Genomic DNA, 15,383 nt, shown 5'->3' on the forward strand with positions numbered 1-15,383 from the left:
GGAATACACAAGAATCACCATCAGCTTAAAAGAGAAAAAAAGGGGACGAGGGTTATAGAAGAATAAGAAAGAACCCTTTGGAAGGCAGGGCAAGGGAAACCAAATTACCCTTCCCGTCCTCGTCATGGTCTCCCTCATATAGCTTGATCTCTCACCTTCCTTGGTTGTCGAGCCCCATTGCATCTGTAGTTGTCAAGAGGATCAACATTAGGTAAACCGCTTCTGCAAGATTCGTTTGCTTTAAGCACAGCAAGTCCAGTTAGATGGAAGGCGTGTAGAGGTTATAGCAGGCATATTTCGGACATTGATATCAAGAGGAAGCATTCGGTATTCAATGTCAAGCTCCTTCAGAATTTTCACAATCTCCTCTACCAAGCGTTCCCTCCTTGCAAACCTTTCCCCCATGTCTTGATGATTCATTCGATGTGATAACCAGACTGATATCTTTAGTCTGTTCATGTCTTCGACATCCCTTAGCACAACCATCGCACCAGGACACCAATGGTCCTCCTTAATCTCGGTATACCTGAAAGGATAGGCAGCCAACATAATATCAGATCAGGATCTAACTCAGCAAAATGATTATTTTCCTGGAAAATAAATTGAGTATAGTTCTGAGACACACTAAGGAATCTCACTATTTTCACATCTGGAAGATTCCTACCATTTGATGCATGCTAATTTTGAGATCATCTTTGCAGAAGAAATCACTAAAGCTAGGAGACTACCAGATAATGTTATGGAATCAAAAACTCAAATCACCTCAATCCATGCCACATGCAAGGAAGAAGAAGAATCAATCAAAATTCCAAAGCAACGTTCAAAATTTGACTCAAGGATCCACCTTCTGCATGGCAACATTTTCCTCACACAATCTAAATCCATAACAATGAAAATTTCAGGATAGATCTCATTTAAAAAGACAATTTAGGGTATTTCAAAGTGCGAGCTGCCTATAAACACCTCTAACAAAAACCACAACCCAACTTTCAAAACAAGAAGCTGTGTACAAAGGCATCATCTAAACCAATGCAATAAAATAGGTTAGGGTTCAGGTGATGTTGGACAAAACAAGGACAAGTCATATCATTATAAGATGGTTAAAATTGGTGAGTTGTTCCACCATGAATCAAGTTATCCCTAATACTCAAATATATTAATTAGAAAATATGTTGTATTACCTTCAAAATGACAAGCAATCTCTCAATATCAAGCAAGAGGCAACAAAAAAGACTAATAGCAAAGACAAAAAGCACACACACACACAGAGGAAACAGTTTCTGGACATACCTTATTATTTTTTGTTTCATGATAGCAATCTTCTCAAGTGGAGTGGAAACATGGATGCAGAAATCAATGGCATCTCCCATGTCAGGACTGCGGTAGTAGTTACTGATGGGCATAGTAGCAAGAACATTGTTCGGGTATGTGATCTTCAGGTTGTCATACCTTAGAAACACTGTAGATAAGATGTTCATCTCCTCTACTATCATCTATAAGCCACAAAGCCAGAAGTTAGGGTCCTATAATATCTCTACACACACCTTTATGCATATGCATACACAACCAGCAATACACCATACACAGATGAATAAATTTGTTATGGTACCTGAACTCCCTGTATTTCGCACCGATCACCCACATCAAATGGGTGTATTGCAAATAAGAAAATGATTGCTTCAAATGTAGTCTTGCAGGTGTTCCCAAAGATGAAAACCACAAGTAGGAACTGCGAGCTAATGAAGACAAGGAAATGAGTTGTGGCAATTCCCAATATAAGAAGCCAGATAATGATGATGATGATTCCCACTACGATGTTTAATATATGGTGAAGTTTGTTTACGGCTGTTTTTGTATCGTTCAATGTCAAAGCTAGGGCTCTCCTTTCTCTGAATGCGTTAACCTGTGGGTCCAAGGATGTACCACATCAAGCTTGTCATGAATAGAGCAATATACTTGAACAAAAACAATAACAAAATAGGAAAGGGAATCCCCCCTCCACACACACACACACACACAAAGACCAGACACATCAAAGCTCTGCACTTTGTGTCCATCCACTTGCACCCACATACACACCAAGAGAAAAGGGGGGTTGTGACTAGTAACGGGACAGAGCTCTGATGAGCTAGTTGAGCTGAGACAGTGATAAGGGAAGAAAGTGGCTAAATATCTAACTCTTGAGTTGAGATGGTAATAAGTCTACATGAGATGGATAGCAGGTCTAAAATGCATGGTTTCACTTCTGGAGAGAAAGGTCATGCTTCTTGTACATGTCCAAAGCAAAAGTTGAAATCTGCAGAGCCTAGCAATGTTCAAGGACCGGTACAAATTTGGTCAGGCTAATCATGAATGATCCCAATACCTTGATCCTTGAAGCAAGGACGAAAGAGTTATTGGCATGAGGATGGTGTCCACACATTTCCTTCTAAAGGGGAAAGTTTAATAGGGAGGAGAATACCAACAACATCCAAAGTGGAGAAGTTGAGAATTGGCAAAGGGCACAACAACTTCAACACTCGTTTTACTTGTGCTGGAAGTTTTGAAATCTGAATCTTGATGGAGGCAGAATTATGACAATATCACTGCAAAATAAATTATTAAAAAGCTGAACTGCACACTGAAAAGCCTTTCAGTCTGTACATTGCTGCCTGGTTCCAAAAGCATAGTGATATCCTACTACTGATTGTGATGTTAAGTTTGCTTTGGGACACTACAAAGATAATGCTTGGTATGATATAGCTCCATTTGATGTATGCCATTCTTATATTTTGAAAACTTGCATGACCATAAGACGGAGAAGCTTACTACAGATAACTATACATAAGAAGATAACCTTAAAACCTATAAAGGAAGAAGCAAAAGCCATGTGTTTTCTGACATCCCATTAATTTGAGCAACAAAGTGAAGAGAAAGGTGTGAAGTATATGCTGACTGCTAGGAGAATAGAGACAACCAACACAGTGAAGGTCAAGATTTGCCACCAGAAGTACTGCAAATTTTGGGGGATCTTGAGCAATAGCTGCCACCAACAAAAAGTGCCCAACATGATTTTGATTTGGTGCCAATTGCAGCAGTACCAAATCCAGATGCCTATTGGACATCTAGTTGTTGAGTATAGATATCTGATATGCATCTATTACATAAGAAAAATACTACTGAACTTGAGAGTAAGAGAACCATAGTACCATACTTGAGCCTACTATAGTTTTATCTCTCATTTGTTGAATATTTTGACCAAGAGTCAATGCAGATAAAGAAAAATGAAATAATGCACACGCATATGAATATTTTGACATGCTGCATGAATAATAGTTGTTGCCAGTTTGGAAAACGATTACTTACGACCCAGTTCTTGAGAGAAAACTTGCTGATTCTCTTGTTATCTTTTGCTCCTTCAAAGAGGCTCATCGTTTTAACAGCTTCATCTTCTCTCATGAAACGCATCAGATCCTCTAGGTAGATGTACCTATAGCAGAAAAAAGAACTTAGCTATACTTTGGCAAGTTCAATGGTTATTTCAACCAAAAAAAAGAGTTCAATAGTTATTATTCATGCACATGATGCATAATTTGCACTATTATTCACACACATGAAGTGAAATTTCAGGTGGACTTATTTCAAATTGTACTGGTTATTCAATAAAGAAAATATAATAGTCATTTTTAGGTTAAATGAGACCAAATCATTGCAATTATGTATTTATACTTGGTGATAGACTGGAGATGACTCTCTTTCAGAGAAAGATCCGATGCATTTAATGCTATGGCATACTAAAACATAAAAGTTCCATTTCAGCAGCAACCAAACAGAGTGTAGATCCCCTCATATAGTCATGCAAATGATGAAGTGCTTAGTTTTTTTTTTAATTTTCCTACTGAAGGTAGTTTTGGCACTTCTGGACTTGACATCAAGGTTCAAGATCTCGGGTTTTGACCAGCTAGAAACCGAGATATGATCGAAACTGGTCGAAACCAATGATTTTTTTCCCAGCCAACTCGAGTTGGTGGTTTCAAAGCCCAGAAATGCTTTGTTTGATCTGATTGTATACAGCCTATTTTTTACATTCTAAACACAATGCATGAACTATTTTTACAAAAAAAAACACTCAAAATGATACTTGTGGTTTTTTACCCAAGTTTACTAGTATACATACAGTGTACTGAGTCACAGTTGTCAGACTAAGCACTTATTTATGCCAAATATCATTTAAGTAAATGTTTTGTATTTGTATTTCATTTACTTAAGATATTATTCATAAATAAGCAAATACCTCCCCTATTTTTAAATGATATTTGGCATTTACTTAAATGATATTTGGCATAAAGAAGTGTTTGTCCTGGTTTCTGACCTGGTTACTGGCATACATAAGTATCTGTCCTGGTTTCGAGCCAGGTTTCCCCAAATTTCGATGGGCACAAGTGTCGAAACTTGTGAAATTACCAACGTCTCTGTCAAAACCAGTCGAAACAAGGGTTTTGAGCTAGGTTTCCCCAAGTTTCGATGGGCATAAGTGTCAAAACTTGCAAAATTACCAACATCTCGGTCGAAACTATGCATTTTTTCAAGTACCTGGCCAACTCGTCTTGGAAACCTGCGCAACCGAGATATCTTGGTGGTTTCGACAGGTTTCGACCGAGTTCTCTTTCCATGACACCACCAATACCATAATTGACTAAAGCAGTGATGTAACATTTCATTAAAATTATATAGAATTAATAGTGGGAGGGAAACTACAAGTCATAATTTATAACACTGCCAGCAGAGAAGGCACTATATGCATCCATGGTTGGCCGCATCAGAAAAGATCCTTTAGGTCAAAATTAAGCTGACAATTAGATTATTCTAACTATCAAATCTACTGAATTTTGTTGAAACCTTTCTCTAATATTAATCGTAGTCCAAGAGAATGAGTTAGACTGTTCATCTTACTGTGTTGACATTAACCCCATATAATATCTGTATTGGCCAGTGCAATTGTAGGTGAGACCATAGTGAACATCCACCATGTGTGGCACAGAAGCCCGACATGACACCAAACCTCTATTAGTGGCAATTGTGTAATACTGCTTTCTCCTATGGTTTTGTTTATTTATTTTTTTTAATCTAGATATTCTGAAATTTACATGAAATATTATCACCAAACAAGGTTATGTATAAACGATTCAAAACCTTGCTACTCATATAACCATCCCAAAATGGAGGTAGAATATGTTGAATAAAAGGACCTGGAAAGAAATGACCCAATAATCCTATTGAAGTATTAGGTCCTCATTCCCCTGGAGGTCAATGAGCTTTCTAAATGCATAAAGTATCAAGCATGCAGTTAATTTGCCACAGAAATATCAGTTTTTTTTGTTTTTTTTTGGGGGGTTGGGGGGGGGGGGGGAATGGGGAGTTACAGAAAAGGAATCAAACTCAAAACCATATTAAAAAAAACAGAGCTTGCTAGACCTAAAGCAAGAATGGGAATTCAAAAGCAGAAATCATTATGTAAAACTACCTCCACTTCTAAAATTTATGTAGAGAAAAATATATGCAATTATGCAACAACAACACGGAGTAAAACTGTAAACAACCGTCGAGGAGATGGAATAAAAGACTTACTTAGACCTGGGTTTAGCCACATTGCGGAAGATCTTCTTTGCGACAACTTTTGCCTCAAATTCACTTTTGATCTGGGTATTTGCCTCCTCATGTTCACTTGACTCTAATATCCGCTCATCCAGAGTGGAAATGGTTCCACGACGAATGATATTCATCAACCTCTTCATGTTCCATGCGGAGATATTCTTTTGGTTCAGTTTGTGCAGGTGATCAATTGAGATCCCCTCATCTTGTTGCTTGCTAACTGGACCAGACGACTTAGGGCTCTTGATGACTCTAGGGCTCCTCTGTAGTCCTCCACTCCCTATCACCCTCCCACCCTTAACCGAGGGGAGAGCAGCTTCTCGAAGGTCTGCTGGCATGGTTGCTCCCGCATTCTGCAGTTGCCGAATCTCAGCCATACACTTTTCATTATCTTCTTGTGTATGGTGAAGTTCAATCAAAGGGGCTCCTGAGAGTGTCTCGATCACGAATTGATTGAACAATGAATCCTGAATCCGATCAAAATAGGCGTTCACATGGAATGATGACGCAAGGACCTTAACGAGGAGGGTCTTCACCAACCATATCGCCGTACTCACCAAGAGACAAACCAAAATCTTGGTAACATACGTTAAGATTTTGGCCTGGTCATCGTTCCTCACCTTCTTGTCCAACATCGCATACCAAACAATCAAAACCAGAGCCAGCCAAATGCAGTTCTGGAAAGCGTTCTTCACCCCATAAACAAAATACAGAACCCGCTTCCGCAACATGAAATTTCGCTCAATGAAGAAGACGGCAATCCGTATTGTCCAGCCAGAGACCAACCGTCCACATATAAGAACCAGAATTAGAACCTCCCATTTCCATAGATGGAGGTTCCAGACAAGCTTCTTCTGTAAAGTAGGGACTGTAAGACTGGCAACAAAGGCAGCGATGATCAAAATGAGACTCACACATTCAAGTAGTGTTAAGACGCTGAGCTTCGCTTTTCTGAATTCCTCAGGGATGTCCTCTAAGAAAGGGTCTTCTTCCTCCTCTTCGACCATCATACCCGACTTGCCAGCTTTCAGTATTCCTGACTTTGCTGTATTTCTAGCAGATCTTCGTTCTGGTTCGCCCACAGGATCCATCAGTCTCGACTTTGTCCTAGTCCTCAACAAGCCCGAAGTCGGCCGGAATACTGCATTCGAGGTACATCTTACGACCCCACTTCTTCCACCACCACCAACACTTCCACCTTCATGACCGTCTAATTTCGGACTGCGTGGTGGTAATTGATTTTTGTGCTGCTTCTCCTCATCGGATGAATCGTCATCGTGCACTGGCTGGACGGATTCGGAGGAGATCTCGATGTGATTCCTGGAAGCCCCTTGGAAAGAAACCTTGAGATCCTTCGGACTCTCTATAACGGCTGGTAAGTTTCGATCAAGCCCACTCTGAAGCTCGTCCATCTCTAAATCCATATCCAGCGCCATCTCCCCGGAAGCCTTCTGCTTGTGTAAGAACTGTCCAATCAATCTCGACGGAGGATCCTCCAAACTCCCCGGATGCTGCGAGAAGAAGAAACTGTCCATGCCGCCACCATTTTGTCCCGCATTGCCTCCATCTCTGCCCACCGCACCGCCATCTATCCTGAAGTCGTAACTGGATTCCCTCCAAATCTTACTCTCGCTTGACTCCAAAACTTGCTCGACATTGTTGTTCTTACTGTTACTCTCATTGTAACCGTCGATCTTGACGACGAACTCTCCCCGATGGCCATGGTCGGCGGATTTGGTGATTTGATCTTCGTGATCAGGAATTGGAAGCATTGGTTGCTTTTCAAAAGACGATTCAGGCCCTATTCCTCCCGGAGACATTTTCCGGTACGAGCTGTGTGACTTGAATGACCTTCTCAGTGAATCCATGAATGCAGAGCTTCAGGTTCAAATAAAAGAAGACTGATTTTGACCAAAAAATTAAAAAAAACGATCGTTCCTTGCCACTCAGAACCAACGACGACGTCGTCGAGATTTTCTTTGATGGGTTTTTAATTCTTTAATTCAGGGTTTCCGAAAGTAAATGGACGCGTGTCGTCAATCTGTCATTAAAGAAGCTTAAAACCCGCAGACAGAACGAGAAAAGACGAGCGAGAGTGTAGATTTGTTTTTTATTCTTTCAGACCTCCAAAAGACGCTCACCTTTAATTTTTCACCTTTCTTTTTAAGTTTAATTTCGATAATGCCACTATCGTCTTTACTGTTTGGCTTGAAAGGCATAGATTTTTTTGTTTTTCGTTTTTTGTAATATAGACAAAGAAAAATGTGCAGTCCATCTCCATCAATGGGATTCCAATAGTACTCTACGGTGGACTCCATAAGAACTTTTTTTGTCTATTCCTCTTAAATTCCAGACTAACTGACTAAGGGTATGTTTGGTTGTCCGAAAATGAAAAAGAAAAAAAAAATTTAATAAAATAAAAGGTAGTAGGTTTTTTATTAGGGAGTATGATTTATGGAGGCACTCCCACGTGTTTATCTCCCTTCTCCTCAAAACAAAGGGGTAGATGTGTCTTTTCATATGGGAAGGGGAAATATAGACTCATGAGAGTATTTGCGTAGGCTACATTTTCGGACAGTTATTTTTTTTTTTCAAATAAAAGAGAAAAGTTTCTGTAGAGGAATGTAATGCCCATGTCCTATACCATCATGCCCAAGGGTAAAATAATTGTCTTGCTCCCATGATTCCGATGCACATGCTCTTATTGGCCCCACTATACGTGTAGGGACCAGACTCCCTACAAAAAACCCCAAATCCTAACACAAAAATACATGATGACACAATGATTAATTTATGTGATTATCTCTTTTCTTATATTCAAAAAAATATATATAAAAAAATTAGAAATTTTTTTTCTTTGCATTTTTGTTTTTTCCATTTCTTGCCAAACAAATATAGCCTAAAATATAACCATCTGAACCCCATTTACGTAAATTCCAATATATGTGTGGGGCATTAAGTCAAAGGGGCCTTTGATGTTTTTGACACGCGTCTTTATGGCAATGAATGATAATTAATAAGCCACTGGAGTGGTTCCCCCAGATTCTGCCTAGCACAAAATCAGCGGGGTTGCGTGATTGGAACGATAGTTGTAGCAGTTTAAGGTCGGTGGAGAGCTATAATTTATTTAAAAATTAGATTATTGGATTAAAAACTTATAATATCATTCATTTGATTACTTAAAAAAGAGAAAATTTCTTTGATTCACAATGGAAATTACAAAATAAGTACACCTATTGCTTTCTATTTTAAAAAGATTTACTTAAGAATGTAATCCCATAATTAGTTAGTAATTAGTATTAGAATAAAATAAAGGGAAAATTACAAATATATATATTTTTTTTGATGAGAAAAGGATTTTTTTTTTTTTTTTTTGGTAAAAATGAGAAAGGGAAAATTACATGATTAGTTATTTTTGGGTTTTCATTTACAAAACTGTCCACCTTATGTTTGAGTTAACAAAAATAGTCAAAAAACAAGTTTAGTTTTACAAAACTAGACAAAACAGTGACTCTCCTTCCTTCTTCGGCAGTTTCCCTCTGAAAAAATCTCTTTGTTTTTTTTTTCTCTGTAACTTGGGGTAACAGAGAATGGCGGTGGCTGGGACAAGGGTAGGGTTGTAGGGAATGGAGGATGCCTAGGCGAGAAGGCAATGATAGGGGTAAAAATGTCTAAAAAAATAAGTGTGGGAAGGAGAGACACTATTTTGTCCAGTTTTGTAAGCCTTAACTTGTTTTTGTCTATTTTTCTTAACTCAAACATAGGGTGGACAGTTTTGTAAATGAAAACCCAAAAGTAGCTAATCATGTAATTTTTCTTAAAATAAAAACAAACTTCCAAAGTTACCCAAACCTCATTTAAGTGTTTAAATGCACCTTAATTGTAGCAGTAGAAATCAAAGCTCCTATTACACGGAAAAAAATCCTCTCTAATTCCCTAAAAGTGTGCAGTGCGGTAGCTAGGTGGAAATGTCGACACTTGGCAGCTCGGACCATTGGATGTTCGAGCTACAAGGTGTCGACATCTCCTCCACCTAGGGGTGTCAAATTTGGACCGGAACCGGTAACCGGATCGAAACTGTCCTACTAGGAATCGAAACCGACCCATCTAATAGCTTATTGGTCCAGATTTGGTCTTAGTGATAGAATATTGGTCCGGATCGGGTCTGGTCCCCGGAACCGTTAAAGAACCATTGGAACCGGAAGAAATGCATAGACTTGAACTTGTCTTACACCATTTTTTCTGTTTTAAAATGTTAAAAGATGATCCTTGCTATTTTAACATATAGTTAAAGTGACTGTTATTATAGAGTTGTTGTCCAGTTGCTAGTAGAACATGACCCAAGACTAAGCAAGACACTTGGCCCCATAAATTCTAGTATTCTACCCCTCTCATATCTGTTGCACATAGAGGACACACACCTATAGTTAATGAATTGCTTTTGAAAGATTCTAGCTTGCTTGAGATTTCTCGTTCCAATGGAAAAAATGTTTTATATCTAGCTGCTCAACAAAGGCATGTTTGGACCCGATTAAGAACCGCAACCGGACCACCCATTAGTTAATGGTCCTGAATCTCAGATTTGGAATCGGTGAGCTTATTTGTCCGAATCTAGTCTTGACACCTTAGAGCTGCAACTGCTAGAGAACCGGACTAGTTGACACCCCTACCTCCACCTAGCACTGCCGCACTCACTCCACACATTTAGGAATTGGAGACGATTAAAATCCGGTTATCCCCTCCAAAAAAAATATAGGGTGACTAGTAGCAGCGCTGAGTAGGGGTGTAAATGAATAGCCGAAATCCGTTTTCGTATTCGTGTTCGTATCCGTTTAGCACTATCCGAATCCGTCCGAAAGCTAAACGGATGCGGATAAGGATAGGCTGTAGCTATTCGAAAAGCTATATTTACATGTAAATGGATAAAATATCCGATCCGTATCTGTATCCGTTTAGCACTATCTGAATCCGTCCGATAGCTAATTGGTTGCAGATGCGGATATAGCACTATCCGAGCCAAATCCGATCCGTTTACAGCCTTAGCGCTAAGGCTCAAAACCTTAAACGCACACTTATACGCAACCCTTAAAGCTAAACCGCTGCTTTTTTTTAGGTAAATCCTAACTGTTCGATGTAAAACTGCTTGTTTTATAATAAAAAAAAATGTAAAACCGCCTACCTCTTTCCCACCACCATCCCTGTCCCCAGACCAGCGGACCCCCTCTGCAACCCCTTTCCTTGAATTTTTATCCTATCCTGTTACTGCACGGTGCAGTGCTGCATCGTGCGGTGGCTAGAGAGGCTATGTGCACCATGTGGGGCCCACTGTGCCACATGGCCTCTACAGAGCCACACAATGCAGCACTGCACCGTGCAATAACAGGAGAGGATAACGATTCCCTTTCCCCACCCACTGATATTCCTCCACAAACCCCATCCCACCCCCATCTGCCCATCTTTATCCCCAGACTTGGTGAGGAAAGGCACACGATGCCTATAAGTGATCCCATTTTTCTTGGTGTTTACCAAACCGTCGAGAGATACTCACTCATCTATAGACCCCATTGTGTGCCTTTCCTCATCAACCTCAGCGTCCATGGCGACCAAGTCTTGGGAGAAACCGCCTGCAACCCATCTTTATCCCCAATCGTGGAATGGTTTTCTCTATCACTGCAAGCACCCTCGCTGCTGCAATCTCCATTGTGGAGACTGCTGTTTCTCCAATTGAAATGATTCAATATTTCTAGGCTTCAACAGAGGAACAAAGAGAATAAAAGATGGGCTCTAAACAGAAGAACCAGAAAACTCATATTCACCTACGAGCCTTCCCCAACCACGGCTTAATCGAAGACCTGATGCCTATAAGTGATGCCATTTTTCTTGGTATTTACCGAACCGTCGAGAGAAAGGTTTTGAGCCTTAGCGCTGCGACCTTTTTCCCAAAAATATATATGAAAACAAAGCTATAGCCTCGAGTCCAAAGGGAAGTACACCTTAATTATTGGAATAAAAAACAATTGCAAATTTACCAAAAAAAAAAACAAAAAACAGAGGGAGGTTCATCAACCATTCTAGGGTTCACAAACCCCTTCTAGGGTTTTAGTATGTTCCAAATACCCTGTTGATCCCATTCACGGTGGGTGGAAGGAAACTCAGTATAAAAAATAATAATAAAACATAAAAAAACAAAACAAAACACAAGAGTGAGAGAAACAATAAAAGAAAACAGGTAGAGAAAGTTGCGCGCCCCTTCCCTTCTATTTTCCCCATCGTGGTTTAGAACAGATTTTTTTGGGCAATTTTGGAAGTTTGTTTTTATTTTATTTTTGCATGGCATGAGTAATAACCAACTTTGGGGATTTAGTAAATCTTTTCAAAATGGAAAGTAGTGGAAGTAAAACAAATTTGAAACCTACTTATCTTGTAATTTCCGTTTCTAAATTGTCCCAAAAAATAGTGACCCTATGATCACTCTATATAACGTATACAATGTGGTTGTGGGCAGAGTTTTAGTAATCGGTATTGGTATTGGTATCAATCTCTATCGATATCGATTCGAATTGGTCCAAATCAGCTTTGTTTTTATTAAAAAATTAGTTTTTTTTTGCCCAATTTTACACTAGTCCATACCGTTCCACCTATATGGGATCGGCCAAGATCAATTCCTCAAACCATGGGTGTGAGTCTCATGATTCAGAATTCTCTTTAACAACCACATGTATTTCAATGGGAATGGTTTTCTTTCAAATGTTCTTTTTTGGAAGGAGAACGCTACCTGGGTGCATGCGGTGCGTTGTCCCTGTATACGAAATGATTGTCGCACCCCCTGGAATTTTTGTCTTTCCATGGGGTGCGATAGTCATTTCGCACACTCTATTTCTTGGCACAGGGGCAGCGCATTGCACATGCCCCAGGTAGCGGTACCGTGAGAGAGATCTTAATTTTAAACTTAAGGGTCTAAATTTAGAACCGCAATAAAAAATAGAAATAAAATAGTTTAATTTTGGTTTGGAATCTTTTCTTGCTTAAATTTTATTTCTTTTTAATGTTTTAATCAAAGGCAAACTTTCTTACACCGGTGGTGGCTGACCACCATCCTAGGTAAGGGTGTCAATTTAGGGCCAGAACCGCGAACCGTCTCAGAACCATCCCGGTAATACTCGGTATCGACCCGTCCTATTACTAAATGGGATGGTTATGGGAGTTGGTTTTGGGACCGCTTGCTAAATGGGAAAGGACGGTTCTGGGATGGGTTTCCCAATTGATCCAAAACCGAAATCCCAATAAGGAACCGGCTAGAACCATAATTGCAAGGACCAGTTTAACATGCCCAAATTATTTCTTTAGGGGTAGTTAATACTTAATATTTATAACATATTTGAATTTGATTTGGTGTTAGTGATTTGTAAGTGGAAATTTTGGGCTTTTGTTCAGTAAATGTATGTTTAAGAATTGGTACTTGATTATTTTATCCTTATAATATATATTCAATTATTTGTATGCTTGGAAAATCTATATGTATACTTAGAAATTTTGTGTACATATTTGACTGTTGAGAGTGAGACTTTGAGTGCTTAGAACCGTTAAGGAACCGGAATCGGATCGTCCCATTATTAAACAGGATCGGATCCTAGTTTGGGACCGTTAAGTAAATGGTACGGTTCTGGGTTTGGCCCTCTTGGGACCGAAACCGGTAAAGAACCATCCCAATTACCCGAAACATTCCCGTTTGACACCCTTAATCCTAGGGTTATTAAACATCCTCTTATTTTTGGGTTAAAATGGAGCTTATAATATTAAGATAAGTATAAAGAGATTACATTCTTGAGTATACCTTCCCATTGGCATCATTCTGTATTAACTCAGTAAAGGGCCAAAGGTAGGGCATCCAAATTAAAATGGAACACCTGGGCTGTGTTTAATCCTAGGGTTATTAAGCATCCTCTTATTGGATGAAGTCGAGAAGACTCTCAAGTTGTGCATGAGATCTTGTCTAGTCCATTCGAAGGTCATGGTCAAGGGATTCTTCTTTGATGGTGATTGAAGACAAACTTAGTCCTAGCAATATGGATGATAAATTCTATTCGTTTTTAATGTTTGAAAAAAAAAAATTGATCGATATATCTAACAAAAAGGGTTTTTTTTGTTGTTGATGATGATGTATGGAGTATCTAAATACATAAAGGGCCGGTGTTCTTTGTAGGGGGAGCGTAGCCCTGCGTGTGCACAGAGGCCAATGAGAGTACACATTTTGGCATCATGAGGTCAGAAATTCTACCTTTCATGGGGGTAGGGCGGTCATTTTTCCCCCTTCTGTGTCTTGGCGTGAAAGATACACTCCTCCCACAATTAATTCTTCCATATTTAAAATGGGGTCCAAACCTAGTGAACTGAATAAGGAATGGATACCATTGCAAAATCAAACCAAATCGGTTAGACTTTGATTGAAAAGTTGGTTTGTATATGGTTTCGATTTGTATATGTTGTATCATGAACCTAATTAAAACCGAACTGATTAAATCAAGGTTTTAAACCTTGCAATTGGATATAAGTTGAATCGTCCACTTGATCATAATTTGACTAGAAATTGATTGGGTTTGGTAGAAATCGATGGTGGCCAGATTTATTATGATTTCTATTTCAATTTTGGATTGATTTCATGAAATAGTCAACAAACAGATTTTTGGTCAAAAATTGAAATTGTTTTGATTGTATCAATATGAAATATTTCAAGAATAAAAAAATTCATTTGAGATTTCAATTTATGAAAATAGATTCTCTATATTTCTTTGGGAAGGGTGGTAATGATGGTAACGTGGAAGTGGTGGTGGTGGTGAGACCAATTTGAAGAGGAAGAAAGATGGTATTTATTTTGAAAAAATTTCTTCGATCCACTAGGTAAAAATCCCATAGATCATAAGATAAGTAGGTTTCAAATTTGTTTTACACTATTTTCTATTTTAGAAGATTTACTTAATTTCTTTGTTTTACATCACTATTTTTTATTTTAAAAAACTTACTTAATTTCTAAAATTGATTACTACTCATGCCACACACAAAAAGATGTGCAACTTTGTCTAAAAGTGTGACTTATGTTAGCATTCCTATAAGTCTATCTCTCTCATTCTCTTACGAGAAGAATTCTCTTTCTTTATTTTAAGAAGGAAAGAGATAGACACATTGAAATACTGCGAAGACTACACTCTCAGAAAATTGTTTCCGTAATAATATATATTATGGCGGTGCGGTGGGTACTTGAAAGCGACCATAGTCATCTCATCAGGTAATAGAAACAGACGACAACTGTTACCCCAACACGGCTACTGTCTCACACGACTCGCACTACCTTTTCGTAGTTATTTGATTAGTTAAAGGGTAAGAGTTCTCTGCGGCAAAGCAAGAGACAAGAGTTATTTACAAAAGCGTTTCTCATTGGATAGTGGCGGCCACCTACGGCTTGAGAACCTGACTGTGAAGGCGACTTGAAAGGTTGTGTGTACACATAACCTCCATAAAAACAGGCGACATTTGGAATGTTTTGTTTGATTTGATTGGGTTGATAATTTATAACTTCTTTTCCTGGGCCACGTATCATGAAAGAAATTTTGCTGGTACACTATAAAGTTAACAGCCAACGAAATAAAATAATTCACTCTCTCTTTGAAGTTTTATCTTCTCTTGTTATAATACGGTACTGTATTGTATCGTGCCACACTATAGAGGTCATGTGACACGACAGACCCCACATAGGG

The 15,383-nt window shown here is 38.9% G+C and overlaps 1 protein-coding gene across 3 annotated transcripts; it reads right to left on the reverse strand.

Moving 5' to 3' along the window:
* Positions 1-119: 119 nt before the first annotated feature.
* Positions 120-7,679, reverse strand: LOC122662167 (mechanosensitive ion channel protein 6-like). 3 transcript variants are annotated; one of them, XM_043857737.1, is made up of 6 exons: positions 7,166-7,679; positions 5,608-7,129; positions 3,346-3,469; positions 1,610-1,903; positions 1,291-1,493; positions 120-526 (listed from the first exon to the last, which is right to left on the reverse strand). In XM_043857737.1, the coding sequence occupies exons 1-6, from the start codon at positions 7,497-7,499 to the stop codon at positions 241-243; spliced, it is 2,763 nt and encodes a 920-aa protein (XP_043713672.1). In that variant the 5' UTR covers positions 7,500-7,679; the 3' UTR covers positions 120-240. The 3 variants fall into 3 exon arrangements, with proteins under 3 accessions (XP_043713672.1, XP_043713671.1, XP_043713670.1); XM_043857736.1 differs by having other exon boundaries at positions 5,608-7,125; positions 7,162-7,679; XM_043857735.1 differs by having other exon boundaries at positions 5,608-7,679.
* Positions 7,680-15,383: the final 7,704 nt, after the last annotated feature.

The sequence above is a fragment of the Telopea speciosissima genome, chromosome 5, assembly GCF_018873765.1.
Source record: "Telopea speciosissima isolate NSW1024214 ecotype Mountain lineage chromosome 5, Tspe_v1, whole genome shotgun sequence".
Lineage (NCBI taxonomy): Eukaryota > Viridiplantae > Streptophyta > Magnoliopsida > Proteales > Proteaceae > Telopea > Telopea speciosissima.